Source organism: Panulirus ornatus, chromosome 69 (genome assembly GCF_036320965.1).
Source record: "Panulirus ornatus isolate Po-2019 chromosome 69, ASM3632096v1, whole genome shotgun sequence".
In the NCBI taxonomy this organism is placed as follows: domain Eukaryota; kingdom Metazoa; phylum Arthropoda; class Malacostraca; order Decapoda; family Palinuridae; genus Panulirus; species Panulirus ornatus.
The window spans coordinates 19,963,064-19,980,800 of record NC_092292.1 but is presented as its reverse complement, the minus strand read 5'-3'; the positions used below and the strand labels follow the sequence as shown (position 1 = coordinate 19,980,800).

Sequence of the window (17,737 nt, the reverse complement as noted above, 5' to 3'; positions counted from 1 at the left end):
ATATTAGAAGAATTAAGAGAAAAGGTTTACGAGTTCAGCAATACAAATCTAATTAGAACGCTTCTCTCTCAATCTGTTAATGAAATAATGTTTACTATTACAAAATTTCAATACTCACGCTAAGAGTTCCTTCGTATAAAGGTTCCACTCCACAGGTTTCTCAAAAATTCAGCATAGTTTTGTTTCTGACGATAAGACGAGGTATGATTTAATTCCCTAATTAAGATGATGCTAGTAGACTGTAAATTCATCATATAGCAATATACCTTTCGTGGCAAATGTTAAGGATAGTTCTACATATTCCATATAACAAATGCAAATAGCTCCTGTGAATATGAGTTTTTTACGGAAAGAAAGTGGTATGAGATGTAAATAGAAGTTCATTGGAGGAAATAGAATTTAAGAGGGTGGGCGTTAATGATAATACTTTTTCTTTCCAAGGTTCACTTTCATATTTGTGTCATCGACCAAAAAGTAGTATATCACTATTTCTTGTTACAATGATATATTCCAATGTAAAACTTACACTGCACAGTGAATGCAGATGGGCGCGTTAACAATGTATCTAGTCCAGTCTGAGTGTGTACATATCTGTAAACACATTACATTTTATGAAACGACTTTAAACCACCAACTTACAAAGGAACTTAACTAGAATGTTACATGAATTTGATATAAAATTCATGCGTAGCAACAAATGACTGATAGTGAGAGTGTGTGTGATAAAATAACATCTGTGAAATATCCAATCAAGCTTAAGTTAGCCATGAAAAAAAAAAAAGGAGTTTCAGCGAATAATTTTTCACCCTAATTTGCAAAATCAGACACAAACCGTACGGATAATTATCTATCTAGAGGAGCCAACAATTCTTATTAGTCTCACCCGATTAAAAGAAGGTACGTCCTCTCACCTATTATAGAGGTTAGGCGACTATGGCTCAGAACCACACCCTCCTATAAAAAGTTTCTCTGATGCAAACGATGCGAATTACATAAACGACAAGCAACAGTAAGTGAAAGTGTTCTTGGGAAATATGAATAGCGTAAAAAGATGATAATCTCGTTAATAAAGAGAGGGGTAAAGCAGACAGGAACTATAGATGGTACAATAAATTGGCTCCCTTGTCATTATCACCCACCAAACCTCGTCATGAAGTTCATGAGAGTTGTTATAAGTTCATTTAACACGTACATGGATGATGTCCTTTATCATTTTTATTATATAGCTGAAAGAAAGACTTTTATCTTAACATCTATTATCTTATCTTTACACGAAACGCTGATATTCAACATCTTAACTTTACAAGAACATCACCTGTGACAATCGGCGACCTATCCTTCAGTCCTAGAGCCACAAATGTAAACTAAACTTTAAAGAGGACGGTTACTTTAATGAGAACATGAAGACTGGAAAAGAAATCAGTTTGTCTCAGGTCAGCTGTTCCAGTTATGTAATTAGCTCAATAATCCACGCTAGATAGTGTCTCTAATCTACTGCTTTACGACATCTATACAAAGATGATGTGTCATTCATTTCAGGATCATATAAACGTAATCTTATTTTTGTCAATTTCTACTTCATATGATAACAGTTTACTCAAAGTAACAAGTTCGTCATTGATTAAAATGGCCGTCAGTCCGCAACCAGAACACCTGGCATTAGCTGTGCAGTTACCCTGCCCTATCACTTCCTTTGCCCGGAGGCCGTACAAGTCAACTATTACCTTATCTTGACCTTCAGCAAACAAAAAAAAATGGACGTTGTCGAGCTACTCAAATAACCCCAAACGCATTAGGGAAAACACAACAAAACTATATATATATATATATATATATATATATATATATATATATATATATATATATATATATATATATATATATATATATATATATATATATATATATATATATATATATATATATATATATATATACCACCGGCAAATCATATTTCAGATTAGAATGGCAGCACACATACAAGAATATACTGAAATACTTCAGTAGAATGTCAAAAAATGAAAGAAGGAGGAATGGGGATATTTCCAACCACATAATTAAGTATGGTAAGGTCACGGTCAGAAGGAGAGATGGTAAGCTGGGACTATATAAGACACGTAAGAGAACCTTACACATCAGTACTGACCACTAACAGTCAACATGAAGTTTGTTAGTATTGCACATACGAATAAGATATTTCACGTTCTTATACTCTCTATATATGTAATCTGAACTGCACGATTCGGTTAATCGTTTAAAACGTATATATATATAAATATATATATATATATATATATATATATATATATATATATATATATATATATATATATATATATATATATATATATATATATATATATGACTGAAATTTTATTTTGTGAACATACACAAAAAGATAGTATTTCTATTCTAGGTGTTCTTGTTCGCCGTGGCCATCGCCGTCCCCCAGTTCAGCTACAGTGCACCAGCTGGAGACTCCAGTGAAGAGCTTAATGTGGTGCCCATACTGAAATATGACAACGTCCATGGGCCAGGAGGGAGTAGGAACGTCGAAGTGGAGACTGGCAACGGCATCGCACTTTCACGTTCCTATTCCTTTAACACCGGCGCACAAACTCAGGCTGGACAATATTCGTGAGTATCATGATAACATTTAGAAAGTTTTGATTACTTTTATCTGATCTTTCAGTCTCATGATTTATATGCAGCATGTATGATCCTGGTAACACTGGCTTTGTTGTATATACAGGTACACTGCTCCTGATGGCGCACCCGTCGTTGTGAAGTTTGTCGCCAACGAGTTTGGCTACCAGCCCGAGTCTGACTACCTGCCAGTGGCTCCCGCGTTCCCCCACCCAATCCCTCAGTTCGTGCTGGACCAGATCGCCTTCGCCGCTCAGGAGGACGCCGCCCGCGCCCGTGCCCACCCGAATGATTCTGACGAGTCTTAATGACTCCGGCTCCATACTCCTTCCCACCTCTAATGGTTGATCGATGAGATTGATGTACAACTTTCGGATATATTTATTCTTTCTTCAAATATTCAAAATAAAAGCGTATGAAACGTATACATGTTCTTCTTAGTAGACCATAGTCATAAAACTTGAAAACCCTCACTTCATCATATCGAAGTAGCGTCAGGAGCGGACGACTGGGCCTGAAGAAAATTCCTCGCTTGGCTTCTTCCGTTCTTTCCTTTGAAAAATTAATAACACAGGAAGGGAGAGTTTCCAGTTCCAGCTACTGCCCCTCCTACTTCTATTTGTACGACGCACTTGACGTATATGGGTTGCATTTTTTGCCCTACCACAAGGAATGACTTGCCTCTTCCAGTCTACTGATGCAAGAAAGTTTATTGACAAAAAATATCAAAACTTATAATGTTATATCTTAAGAGGATCTGAGAAAGAGAGCGATGCAAATGTTCCTATCAAACTTTGAGGAAGGTCAAGGCCATCGTTATTACGAAGGACAAATCTATGGAGCTATACTGCACTTGCTGGCACTCTGGTTGGGCAACAGCGAACTATTCCGTAATAGATCACCTGCTAATAGTTCCAGCGTTTCCTTGCCCAGTTATTTCCTGGTGAAGTCTAATAGCTCTGGCCACGTACCCCTTCCCACCTTTATGCTTGTTCACTGAGATTAACATACAACACTCGAAAATATTCCTTCTTTGTGTATGTTTTCATACTTACAAAGATCAAGCATCTAATTGTCTTTATATCAAACCTGCCATAATCAGAAACTATATGACTCTTCAGGTCACATTTTCGTTTAACTAGATTAAAAAAGTACATTCCTATAGATTTTACGTCCCACATAAGCCAGAGGAATATCTTTTATAAAGCAATATTTCCACAACTAATTACTATTTCCTATATACCCTGCATGGTTGCAGTGCTGAGAGTGTCCTTTTCTCTGGATTCTTCAGTCATTGAATAATGGCGCATTCTAATAAATCAAACAAATTGCTGGAGCTATGTTCTGTAGAACACCTTAGATTGACCGTTTTTCTCTATGATAAAGGATCACACTGTGATAAGTAGATCTGCGGAAGTTTATTAAGAATCAATTGTAAAAGTTATGCCAAAATGGAGTGAATCATTAGAAGTCTGCTTTGCACTGAAAAACAGTAAATTCATCATATATGATAATCTTGAGATATGAGGTAGTCATTGATATACTGATACATACGTGTCCATGACTATATTGACAAGCCATTTTCTAGACGAAGACTTTATTCATCATCCCAATAAAACACAGCCTAAAAGAATTCGATCAGTTAACCATCCATAAGATAGGACAGGAAAGAACGTCCCAATATGGCATTTCAATATACATGTGAAACACTTTAGACACTGAGCAGCTACTACTGGTGTAGGTAAGTTTTGCCTTTAGCCACCGACCAGACTGGAAAGAATAAAACACGCTAAAAATAACCATCTAAAAGGCATTCCAAACTCCAAGGTATACCACAGTGGTCATCAACGTGCACATGTATATAAAAACAAGCGTTTTACAAATATGATTCATGTCCAAGATACTTTTAAAATCTATGTCTGTCTGCATAGTTCCACCTGGATTAGAGAAAGGCTTGCCTATAGAGGTTAGATACCTGTCCTTCTGGACCACACTGCACTACAAAAACACCTTAACGTAAGCAAAAACTGGACTTGACCTCCGTGATGAATAACTTTCAGCAACTTTAAGTGAAAGTATTCTGTAGATAGATGAATGATGAAGGAAAAAATAAGGGCAATAATCCAGCCACATTTTGATAATCTTGGGAGGAAAGTGACTTCATTTTCAGAGGATGAGAAAGAGGGCGAAGCAAAGTTATCTTCCCAGAGAGTGAGAGAGGACAAGACTATCCTTAAAATGAAAGACAAACGAACAGAGATTATGTCAAATTCCGTGAACAAACTCCCTCATCGTTTTCAGCCTCCAATATTCATATACGCATGAGCACTGATACATATGCATCTAAACCGTACATCATTTAATACAATACATTTTCGCAGTACTTATTTTCTACATAGAATTTGAGGTTCTAATTCTACACACACAATAGTAATTCTTCATTTTGATCATATTAAGAAGATGTTAAGACTGATTTGAATATTGGCAAATAACCATATCAGTGGCAAAGTGCATCTACATCATGTGACATCAGCATCATAACAATATATCAGGGTTTACTTCCCCTTCAGTTATACTTCACCTGACGGAAGTCTGTTGAAGTACATCTCGTCGCCAGTAAGCACAACCTCCACCCCCAAATCAGGTCATCTGGCACTTGACCGGGGATTACCCTGCCCATTCACTTTCCTTACTTGGACCCCCACACAAGTCAACTACTCTATGGTCATTTATCTCTTTTGCAGGTGTTGTCAATCAAACCTAATCCAAATGCAGTAAAGAAATTGTATCATATACTATGGGTTCGTGCGGTCATAAGGTTGTGTGCAAAACTTATAGAGTAGGTAAAATTTTATTAATCGAAATGGGAACTCATGTAGGGTCAAAGACACTTATTTTGTTTGGTAATGTGGTTGAAAGATCGGTACAGGGACACAAGGTGTGTGGATACCCTTTCTCACATGATTTCATGATATAGGCAGATTCTATTTGCGCGACTAGATCAGCTTTTCTTCTCAGGAGAGGATACTAGCGAAAGAGCTAGAAGCGTTACTTACAAATGATGGAAGAGCACTCCTAGATATATCAAGAAATGTATATCCAGCATATCTCATACCTGGCGACGATCGCATTAAACCAGGATAGACGTATCCTGGCGCTGAGTGGAACCCACGCTAAATTTGTTTCGTGCTTAGCAACTGAAATGGTACTTGGTCATGGTATACCTCAAGTCAGTTGATGTGAAATATGCGGAAACAGTTAGGAAAAGTTGCATTTCCAGTCATAGGTACATATTCTTATAAATGTTTGGAGGATATATTTTACAAAGTATTGGAAGATACTAACTTAAAGAGATACAAAACCATTATATGTTAATCTGAGAAATGTAACATCTTTTTAGAAAAGATGATTTTTTGACGAGATTTTATTCTGACATCATTTTACAGCTAGGTATGTCAGCCATAAAATTCAGTCTAAGTCAGAGAAAGTTTACTTCAACCGGCGAACCCATACAGGTCAACTGCCTCCCCTTCATCAACCGATCCAAACAAAAAGTGGACACTGACCACTGTTGCCAAGCTACATCAGTTACTCCTGACGTCAGAAAGATATACTATACTATACCTCCTTATACCACTGGACAGTGTATACAAATGTGCATCATTCTTATTAGTTTGATAATGGCACACACTGTAGCCTATAGTGACAAACTGATTTAAAGAGAAACGAACGAACAGAAGGGGTAGCGGGAGAACCTTCTTTCAAGGTCACGGTCAAGACAGAAAGGGCGGTGGACAGGGACTATATAAGACACGGCAGAGGATTTCACACATCAGTACCGACCACCAACACCCAACATGCAGTTCGTAAGTACTGGACATATGAAAGAATGATTTATGTATTCAAATTCCCTTAGTTTGTGCTCTCGTTGTCTGTTAATCGATACAACTACGTTTTATCTTAATCCTTATTTGTTTCTGGAAACATTCTTACATTAAGCTTTTAATTAAAGCTTAAATATTGATTCATGGTATTAACGATGATACTTTCTACTGCAGGTGCTTCTCTTTGCCGTGGCTCTCGCCGCCCCACACTTCACCTACAGTGCCCCAACTGGGGAGTCCAGCGAGGAGTTCGTGCCCATTGTAAAGGATACTCGCTACCATGATGAGCATGGAAACTTCCTCGTTGAAGTAGAGGCTGCCAACGGCATCGCACTGTCACGGTCTTACACTCCTGACGATGGCGTCGTACAGCAGGCTGGACAGTATTCGTGAGTATTATGATGACTTTCTGTCAGTTGATCAAAAGTATATATGGCTCTCCATATGTGCACATTCATTATGCATCACCTTCTCTATGAGTAACAAATGTTTTTTGTTATATAAACAGTTACACTGCTCCTGACGGCTCTCCCGTCGTTGTAAAATTCGTCGCCGATGAGTACGGCTACCAGCCTCAGTCTGACTACCTGCCAGTGGCTCCCGCGTTCCCCCACCCAATCCCTCAGTTCGTGCTGGACCAGATCGCCTTCGCTGCTGCAGAGGACGCCGCCCGCGCCGATGATTCCTACGAATCTTAATAATTCAGGACCCTCCTTCTACTCCCCTCTACGGCCAAGCACAATGATTATTATACAGTTACTGTATATATTTATTCTAGCTGTACATTTTCAAAATAAACGTTAAGCAGACTTAGATGTATCTCTTCAACAGGCCAACAAAAATAACACTTCTTGTATGGTATCTTTTCAGTAGATTAGAATTCTAAGAGTCATTCCACACTCTTAGTTGAACGTGTTATTACCATACCTGTTTTTACGAAATAGTTTTATGGACACAGATGCTTCCAGATTTTATCATAAAAGAATAAGAAAAAACCATTGTTCATAAGATTTCACAGGCTTTACATTCATACTGAATGTTGCTTGATAAGGAAGAAGATATCCGTTATGATGCCTCCCATATATGTATCAAATGTACATTTTCATCAGTATGACACTACCCATGATAATTCTATTCCTCCATTAAAATCAAGCGAAATATCTAATTGCTTGTAATAGGTAATGAAGCTCCGTAGGTATTTCATTGCATGGTAATGTACGATATGAACATATTCTGCCACATCCGTAGGACGAATTAGGATGTAGATGTACCAAAAACACAAAGAACAAATTGGAATTCATCTCTCGCATAGTGTTGATGAAATACAAATTGTATAACCAGGTAAATCGTATTAATCGTGACGATGGTATTCGTTCACATAATACACTACGAACACATAGTTAGCTTTACGTATGAGGAACACTCCCATCCAGGCCTTAAGTATTCAGACTTTTTCACATTACAGTTGATAACCATTCCTGATGTGTTCCGGCCTTATTCAACAAGGTATTAAGAATTAGTTATATAATCAAATAATTCGTGTAAACATCAACAAGAAAGAGATCCTGAATAATTAGGAACTTTTTAGTATATAGTCATAAATGCTTTGGCTTTCTGTTTACTTCCATCTTATGATTTTAATGAGATAACAGCAGTTGAGAAGATTCGTTGCATTTCAATGCTACTATCTGGATGCTTTTAATCAATTAAGTAATCTGAATATACATGAACTTCAGTAAAGAATTCTTCCCTTAATCCCAGAATGAAATGATGTCGTTTATCACCGTAGAATTTCATTGTAGAAATCTGTAGTGATCCACGGACCATCATAATTTTGAGTGTCTAAATCGAAAAGATTACACGGGTGTGAGTACTTGTAATCCTAATATGACCACTAGAGGCCATAGTATGAGTATGCAAGACCTCAGTCTGAGATCCTAATTCACTGATGTGAATGGTACTGAGGCTTGGATGGAGATGCTGAGGTTTTACTGTGAGTTTATGAGGCCCTGTTATGAGTATCTGAGATTGTGATAGGAGTACTTAAAACTCTGGCCTAGATACATGAGATCCCTGTATAAGCTCTTAAGGCTTCGCTGTGAGACCTTTACGTTGCTGTATGAATGTTCATGGCTCCGTTACCAACATTAAAGGACAACCAGTACATGACTTAGATAAAAGTTATCCACCATGTAATGAAAATGCATGATAGTTACGTCTTACCCACAGAAACGTACACAAATGAATACATGCATTTATATATATATGTAGTACAAGTTAATTGACAGTTTTCATATTTGCATGTGGTTTTCCATACGCAGAACTTATACTGAAGGCATCAAACGTTAGGTTTTTAAGCATCTATGTCTAAAGGTACCAGTGTGATTGTAAATCCATTACCTCTTTATGACGACTGAGTGTAATTAAACCAGATCATTCATACGTCGTAGTTAAGTCATGATCACAAAATTACCAACATGAGGATTCTCATGTTACTGAACAATGGTTGGTTAGCTGACTTCTATACTGTCTTCCTGATGTTAAGCTTTGTGGTTTTGATGTGAACCAGTACTAAAAATCTTTCACTTAAGGGGAAGAAGCAGTTCAAAGAAATTCTCGAATGTGTAATATCATCTTCACAATAAAAGTGGCACAATGACTCTGCCATATCACATGAACTTAGCCTTTACGAGTATTCGCACCTTGCAATTACTACATTTATTAAAAGAATGGCGATGGAAACACAACAGAGAATCTTTGTATCATCAGTGACGATAAATATAAGGTAGACTTAAAAGGTGACCAAAATATATATGCATATATCTAATGAAGAATTTATTATGAACCTTAGATACATTTTGAATGCATTCTTAAACGCCAGCGTCACAGTGCTGGTGTTTGGAGGGGTGGTCGTGTACCCGGGATGAGGGCAGATAGTTTAACCTCTTCTAAGGACTTAGAAGCATTCATCGTCCTCAACAGCACATACTGTGGGATGACTTGAGAATCCCTAAAGTCACTGGCAGAAAGTCAGACAATGCGGAAGCCTCTCTGGCAGGTGGAAGGGCTAAGGCAAGTAACTGGTTTCGCTGGCAACGAGTCGTATTACCACAGACTTACGTACAGGAGCAGTGTGGCTGGAGTGACATCAAGACACGATTCACCGTCTTTAAGAAAATGAAATTAGCATTATTCTTATTACATCTGAATTAGAATGACTAGTCTGAAGCAATAGTGTTATTTTATTTATATCAAATTTTAAAGAATCACATCCAACGCCATACCATGATGACCTCATGAATATACACTAATCAGGGCATTCTGACTGTGCCATAGGCTTTATGTGTTAACCATTGACCCTTGCTAGATAGATCATCCAAGTTTTAGAGGAACTGAAGTAAAATCTGTTTTGAGTATTGAATACTAACCCACTGTCATCATTGCGGGACGCAGCCTCAGGTAAACAGAAGGCTTTGTCAGACTCCATTTCAGCGCTGTACCGCCCGTCCTCCTCGTGGGCGTAGTCGTCTGTCACAATGGCCATCACCTCGACCTCCAGGTAGGATTCCGCAGGTGACGGCCACAGCCATGGCGTCCAGGATGTCCTGTGAAAAGATAATATGTATTGTCTTTCATGTTATATATATATATATATATATATATATATATATATATATATATATATATATATATATATATATATATATATATATATATATATATATATATATATATATATATATATTTTTTTTTTTTTTTTATACTTTGTCGCTGTCTCCCGCGTTTGCGAGGTAGCGCAAGGAAACAGACGAAAGAAATGGCCCAACCCCCCCCATACACATGTACATACACACGTCCACACACGCAAATATACATACCTACACAACTTTCCATGGTTTACCCCGGACGCTTCACATGCCTTGATTCAATGCACTGACAGCACGTCAACCCCTGTATACCACATCGCTCCAATTCACTCTATTCCTTGCCCTCCTTTCACCCTCCTGCATGTTCAGGCCCCGATCACACAAAATCCTTTTCACTCCATCTTTCCACCTCCAATTTGGTCTCCCTCTTCTCCTCGTTCCCTCCACCTCCGACACATATATCCTCTTGGTCAATCTTTCCTCACTCATTCTCTCCATGTGCCCAAACCATTTCAAAACACCCTCTTCTGCTCTCTCAATCACGCTCTTTTTATATATATATATATATATATATATATATATATATATATATATATATATATATATATATATATATATATATATATATATATATATATATATATATATATATATATATATATATATATATATATATATATATATATATGCTATTTATTTCAGTATCTCATTGTCCCGTGCAGTGTTTAACTGTCATGGACTATCTCCCGAAACCAGACACTGCCATGAATAGTCAAGTACCACAGACTACTCCTTGGTCTGCCTATCTAAACTGCTTCATATGTCATGGTCCAACCCAATGACAGCACGTCACCCACCATAAGCCACTCCTTGGTCTATCTTAACCTCTTCTCATTCCCTGGTTCAGCCCATTGACAGCACGTCGTCCCCCATATACCACATCGATCCAATTTATTCTATTCAATGCACGTTTCTTTTCCTCCTGGATGTTCAGGATTTGATATTCGGAAGCCACCTATACTCTATCTTTCCATCCCCTCGATATTACCCTTCCCACGCTCCTTCCACATATTAAAGACAGATCCTCTGGGCCAATCTTTTATCATTCATCATCTCCCTATATCAGAATGATACAAGAGATCATAAACAAAAGTACCCCTTCTTATAAAAGATAACGCCGAATCCTTAGCATTCAACCTTGCATACTTAGTGGCAGCACTCACGATCTGCATGTTGAGAACTGCTGGTTAAAGCTGGTGTGTGACCTGTCTTATATACTCCCTTTCCTTCAGCGTCCCTTTTCTCGACCATGACCTCTCCCTCCATTCCTGGCTGATGAAAGGTTAGCTCTACTACAAGTTAGGTTCCTCCATACCAGGAACAACTACCTTACAGGGTAACTAAAGGTCATTTATTTGTTTGACAGAGCCGGTGGCCGCCCAGTTTTTGTTCGCTGTAGTACAGAGTTTATGAGCTCAGGTATGGTTCGCAGGTAAGAGGTCTGATAAGCTGTGCATCCAGCAAAACGTTTATGATCCATGACAAAACATTTCTCTCGCTTGAACGCTCAGGTTCAATGAAAAAAATATTAGTCGCGTTGCATAAAAATTAAGTTGTGCATGAAGGTGCATAGAGCAAATTAGGAGGATTTTCTGAGTCCAGCTCTTAAGACAAAAGTTAGTTAGACTAAACGTAATATTAGGTCAGCTGAAAGGATACTTTAACTCCTTTCAGACACATTCGTCATATAGATGTGTAGAAAGAATCATTCTCCCAAAAGAAAGTCGATATTAGCTTAATGGGAAAGAAATGAAGGCATCAGAAACATACCATGAGGAATTCTATAGTCTTTTTAAGAACGTCCCAGACTGTGAATCATTTATCCATGTCCAATAGTATGAAGCAGACAAAGGCTCCTGCGACTAGAGCCAAAAGGAGTCAATTGTCTACCAAGCATCTTGAATATGAAGTGAGTGAACACCCACTACTGTAACCTGGATGCATAAATTATCCAAAACATTTAGAAAAACATATTTCAATATATATATATATATATATATATATATATATATATATATATATATATATATATATATATATATATATATATATATATATATATATATATATATATATATATATATATATATATATATATATATATGTGTGTGTGTGTATGTGTGTGTGTGTATGTGTGTGTGTGTGTGTGTGTGTGTGTGGGTGTGTGTGTGTGTGTGTGTGTGTGTGTGTGTGTGTGTGTGTGTGTGTGTGTGTGTGTGTGTGTGTTAGAGAAAGATCGTACTTTAGCCATAATGTTGGCAAACACTATAGCCCATAGTCACAAACTGATTTAACAGACAGTGAGGGCAGGAGAGGTCACGGCCAGAGTGAGAGACGGTGGAGAGGAACTATATAAGATACAACGGAGTTCACACATCAATCCTGACCACCAACAAGCAACATGAAGTTTGTAAGTACTTTGGACACACAGAGGGAATTCTGTGGTTTCGATTTTTACGCTAGCGTTCACTTCGTCTCTTAAAATTTCTTGATCTAATGATACATCATGAACCAATTCTGCAATGAACATTCGCTGAAACCTTACGACATGGAAAAAATTTGCAATGACAGTGATGCTTTCTACGGCAGGCGCTCCTGTTGGTCGTGGCCATCGCCGGCCTCCAAATTACACACAGTGCCCCCGCTGTAGACTCCAGCGAAGAGATCGAAGTGGTTCCCATCCTTAAGGACCAACGCGTGCACGAGGAGGATGGCAGGTTCAACGTCGAAGTGGAGACTGGCAACGGTATCATCATGTCGCAATCTGGCTCCCCCGATGGTGCCAGTAACGCAATCATCCAGGCTGGACAATATTCGTGAGTAATGAGATGATTTTGTTTATTTGATGTGAATTTCAGTTGATCTTGTACACATTCATCATTTCCTTTTATGTTAATCACTCGTTATTTGATGTTTATATAGCTACACTGCTCCTGACGGCACTCCCGTCGTTGTGAAGTTCGTCGCCAACGAGAACGGCTACCAGCCTCAGTCTGACCTCCTGCCAGTGGCTCCCGCGTTCCCCCACCCAATCCCTCAGTTCGTGCTGGACCAGATCGCCTTCGCTGCTGCAGAGGACGCCGCCCGCGCCCTTGCGAAGGACTCTGATGAATTATTATAATTCTGGCTTCATGCCAGTCAGAACCTCTGTGGCCGATCTCACTGACTTTTACAACTACAAGGCATAATGATCATTCATGTATATTTCACAAATAAATTCCCTCATTAGATCCTTTCTGTCGTGTTAATAACTCAGCAATAGTTACACTTATGGACTTTAAAAAAAAAAATTTATCGTCATATCAGTAGGTCAAAGTTACTTTAGTTATTAAACAACTCATAAACATGAATTGACCCATATCCCTGCTGAGAAATATCACTGACGTGTCTCCTTTCATATGATATTTTCATATTAGTCTTTTTACTTTCCTTCTTCAAATTCATATGTGACTGTTTTATTCCTCCTGGTAGTAACAATAGGCAAGCGGAGTCCGATAACACCCCAATCATCATTATCTGTTATGTATCAGGAAGAGAATTACTCTTAAGACTGATCCCTCAGGCATTCCACTTGTTACGTCTAATTATTCTGAGGCTTGGCCATTAATTCTACTGTTTCTTTATGGCCAGAAAGCCAGTTTTCTAGTCGCCGAAGTACACCATCACTTGCATGTAACTTTGTATTTGCTGATGATCTTTGGTGACGTTCTTCATCGAATGCTTAATGAATGTGTGAATAAATGACATCAACATTGTCATTAATATTGATCGTATAGTAATCAAAATCTGACCGATTTATCTAACATGAAAGATTGTATCGGGCACGATGCTGGGACTCTATTTAGATGGCATTCTCCTACATGATTTACAGTCTCGTCTCAAATGATGATTTTCATACGTTTGCCAACCACAGGCGTTGAACTATCTGGCACATTTACAGTCCAGGCGATTTTTTTTTTCCCATTGGAAGTGTCTTATGCAAAGAGTAATCATAGGATTAACTGTCTTACCGCTAATTCCTTCAGTGTTCTCACATACAACCTTCCCTTGTGTTCCAGAGTGATAGAAAGTCAATATTACAATTCGTCACATTCCCTTTTATCGGGAACTACTCACCTCCTGATTTCTTTATAGGTCATTTATCTCTTGGATAGCGGCGGTGGGTGGCCAGTTTTTGCCCAGCTTAGTTACGAGGTTTTATGCAAAAGTATGGGCCAGCGTGGCTGTAAGGACGTCTGCTGAGCTATCGACCTTGGATACCTTGATATGATTCACATCGTATTCTATGGGTGTACATCAGTACTAAGAGATCGATCGCCCAAACAGTTATGTTTAGCGGCGACTGTTTCGTCTGAAGCAGATGTCGTAAGATACATAATGATTGAAGATATGATATTGAAACTTAGGTACGATTAAGTTGGTTAAGTGAATTAGGTTAAGTCAGCCAAGGTTAGGTCATACTTGATTAGGCTAGTAAGAGAAAGACATGCAAAACTCCTCCAAATTACATCAAACGCCTATATAGATACCTTGAATAGGAGGTCCCAAGTAAGAGTAACGTCAGGATTCACTTGTCTGGTAGACAGTACCTAAAGAAAAGACTTATTGGTACATTCCGCATAACAATTTGAATGAAAAATAAAACTATGATGAAATCCTGTCCATCAAGCAAATTTGATTTCATTAATGTGCGCGATCGAATATTTACAAAAGATAGTGAATAGTGACAGTGAAAGAAAGACACCTAGAGCAGAATACAATTTTCTTAAAAGTCTTCTAATGTTCTTGGAAAATATCATATTTCAATGGTATTATCCCCGTAGCTGATAGAGGTGTTTCGCTCTGCATTAGAGAGGCTTCCTTTATCTCTGACCCATACAGGTCACACTGTCAGCCCATCTAGGCCCTTGCCAGACAAAAAGTGAAGGCCATCCACTGTTGCCAGGCTAAGATGTGACTCGCAATATTCAAGAGAACACACTGAAACAACTCTACCAGTGGCAGGGCATCTTATAGTCACACTGAGAGCACATCATCCATCCCATAACGTAAGTAGTTTATGAGATGAAGAATATTTACAAAATACGATGAAGGGTAAGCTACAGTGCAACCAGCGTAAAAGAGAAAGGTCAAGGTTAGAACCAGGTATGGTGACGGGGACTATATAAGATGCAACGGAGGACTTCACACACCAGTACTGATCACCAACACTCAACATGAAGTTCGTGAGTACTTGGCGTAGAGATACAAGCTACAGTTCATGTGCATCTCAGCAACTGTGTTAAGATAATCAGGGCTCATTTCTTATCCTGAAGTGGACTGTTCTTATTGTTTCTGGCATGCCTAATACCAAAAATTGAAAAAGTGTCTAATCTTTCAAATCATTCAAAGGTTATTCAGCCAATTTCAATTAACGTATAAGGTCATACCGTATATAAGCTGTCGAAAGACAACATAACCTTGGATAAATCAGATATCGATATAACCAATTATATTTTGTTACTTTTGATTACTTAAACTTCAACCTGATGATCTAATGTATCATTTTTTTCCTTGGTAAGCATTGCTGCATATAAGAGACTTTTGTGATTGAGTGCAGTGAATTTCACCAAAATTCAGGTCTTCTGGAAAAAGATTAATTACTCATGAAGCCTATTCGGCCTTTCCAATATTACATTCACATCATGATAGTCTATCTAATCATCATGTTTTTTCTTTCTTTCAAGGTGCTCCTGGTTGCCGTGGCCCTCGCTGCCCCACAGTTCAGCTACAGTGCCCCTACTTTCGACTCCAGCGAGGAGATCGTGGTGGTGCCCATTCTGAAGGACCAACGTGTCCACGACGAAGATGGCAGGTTCAACGTCGAAGTGGAGACTGGTAACGGCATTGCCCTGTCACGGTCCGGCTCTCCCGTTGGTACTGATGACGCAGTCGTCCAAGCTGGACAATACTCGTGAGTATTAACCTAACTTTTGTTTATTTTAGTGGAGTATCATCAAACTTGTTTATAAACATTCTCATTATACTAATTCAATTCTACGACAGTAACTCATGTTTTCTTACATTCAGCTACACTGCACCTGACGGCACTCCCGTCGTTGTGAAGTTCGTCGCCGATGAGAACGGTTTCCAGCCTCAGTCTGACGTCCTGCCAGTGGCTCCCGCGTTCCCCCACCCAATCCCTCAGTTCGTGCTGGACCAGATCGCCTTCGCTGCAGCAGAGGACGCCGCTCGTGCCCGTGCCGATCTCCACTCCTCAGAAGAGATTTAAGCTCCCGTCTCCTTTCCGAAGCCCAGTAGCTTTCAGAGCTTTCCTCAGAAACTGTGAAAATACCTAGACTTATTTATTTCTTCAACATTATCAACAATAAAGAAATGGACTCCTAAATACCTTCTATGACTTTCCTGATCAGTTTAGTCATATTCATATTGGTTGAAAATTATTCCGAAGTTTGATATCCCATTATGCCAATTCATAGATATGCATGTCGTAGGGAAACTAAGATACAGTGAACATATTAAGATATTTTGAAAACCATCGCTCCAGACTGTATCTTACCAACGATTTCGTTTTCCTCACCGTGTCATATATGAGTGTTGACTTTGTTTCTCCATTGCAACAGTCAGCGCAGTAACTCGTTCTTCTTCTTGTAATATTCAATATCAGGTCAATGCCTGGAACGATCCCATTATCATGAAGTAGATAAGTTAATACCTTTACAGTCCTGATACTGGCAGGCGTTTGACAGAGTTACCACACACAATACAGACATCCAATACAATTATATCTTCTCAAAACTTTCAGTTTTTAGTGATGGATCTGGGAACAGTTTTGGATTTAAGATAAGATTTTATGTGAACGTTATGAAATCATTCATATGACTGATGAACTTTCATAAATGGTTAACGAAAATTGTTATTGGCTCTGGTAAATATATATATATATATATATATATATATATATATATATATATATATATATATATATATATATATATATGTATACATTTTTTATCTTATCATGCTTTGTCGCTGTCTCCCGCGTTAGCGAGGTAGCGCAAGGAAACAGACGAAAGAATGGCCCATCCCACCCACATACACATGTATATACGTACACATACATATATATTGAAAAGGATCACAATTTTGCGCGTGATCAAGATATTCCTGAGTCCACGGGGAAAATGAAACACGAAAAGTTCTCAAGTGCACTTTCGTGTAATAATCACATAATCAGGGGAGACACAAGAGAGAAATATAACAGTCAGTAGATATACATCGTCTCTTCGATGTATATCTACTGACTGTTATATTTCTCTCTTGTGTCTCCCCTGATGATATGATTATTACACGAAAGTACACAAGGGAACTTTTCGTGTTTCATTTTTCCCGTGGACTCATAGGAACGCACATATATATATATATATATATATATATATATATATATATATATATATATATATATATATATATATATATATATATATATTACCAAAGATC

The 17,737-nt window shown here is 38.3% G+C and overlaps 5 protein-coding genes across 5 annotated transcripts in view; 4 read left to right on the top strand and 1 right to left on the bottom strand.

The window, feature by feature from the left end:
• LOC139747524 (cuticle protein AMP1A-like) overlaps positions 1–17,737 on the bottom strand; it is a 126,296-nt gene that overhangs the window by 66,455 nt on the left and 42,104 nt on the right. The window lies entirely within an intron of this gene.
• LOC139747538 (cuticle protein CP14.6-like) lies at positions 2,131–3,071 on the top strand. Its single transcript, XM_071659942.1, has 3 exons — positions 2,131–2,169; positions 2,417–2,637; positions 2,753–3,071. The coding sequence occupies exons 1-3, from the start codon at positions 2,161–2,163 to the stop codon at positions 2,952–2,954; spliced, it is 432 nt and encodes a 143-aa protein (XP_071516043.1). The 5' UTR covers positions 2,131–2,160; the 3' UTR covers positions 2,955–3,071.
• Positions 6,381–7,339, top strand: LOC139747569 (cuticle protein AMP1B-like). Its single transcript, XM_071660004.1, has 3 exons — positions 6,381–6,512; positions 6,705–6,919; positions 7,039–7,339. The coding sequence occupies exons 1-3, from the start codon at positions 6,504–6,506 to the stop codon at positions 7,226–7,228; spliced, it is 414 nt and encodes a 137-aa protein (XP_071516105.1). The 5' UTR covers positions 6,381–6,503; the 3' UTR covers positions 7,229–7,339.
• On the top strand, positions 12,542–13,471 carry LOC139747537 (cuticle protein AMP1A-like). The gene is made up of 3 exons (XM_071659941.1): positions 12,542–12,647; positions 12,827–13,053; positions 13,160–13,471. The coding sequence occupies exons 1-3, from the start codon at positions 12,639–12,641 to the stop codon at positions 13,356–13,358; spliced, it is 435 nt and encodes a 144-aa protein (XP_071516042.1). The 5' UTR covers positions 12,542–12,638; the 3' UTR covers positions 13,359–13,471.
• On the top strand, positions 15,928–16,625 carry LOC139747536 (cuticle protein AMP1A-like). Its single transcript, XM_071659940.1, has 2 exons — positions 15,928–16,190; positions 16,307–16,625. The coding sequence occupies exons 1-2, from the start codon at positions 15,943–15,945 to the stop codon at positions 16,506–16,508; spliced, it is 450 nt and encodes a 149-aa protein (XP_071516041.1). The 5' UTR covers positions 15,928–15,942; the 3' UTR covers positions 16,509–16,625.

Coding starts and splice junctions, on each gene's coding strand:
- LOC139747538 (XM_071659942.1), top strand. Junction 2,638..2,752: donor ACTCAGGCTGGACAATATTC/GTGAGTATCATG, acceptor TTGTATATACAG/GTACACTGCTCCTGATGGCG.
- LOC139747569 (XM_071660004.1), top strand. Junction 6,920..7,038: donor CAGCAGGCTGGACAGTATTC/GTGAGTATTATG, acceptor TTATATAAACAG/TTACACTGCTCCTGACGGCT.
- LOC139747537 (XM_071659941.1), top strand. Junction 13,054..13,159: donor ATCCAGGCTGGACAATATTC/GTGAGTAATGAG, acceptor ATGTTTATATAG/CTACACTGCTCCTGACGGCA.
- LOC139747536 (XM_071659940.1), top strand. CDS start 15,943: ATGTTTTTTCTTTCTTTCAAGGTGCTCCTGGTTGCCGTGGCCCTCGCT. Junction 16,191..16,306: donor GTCCAAGCTGGACAATACTC/GTGAGTATTAAC, acceptor TCTTACATTCAG/CTACACTGCACCTGACGGCA.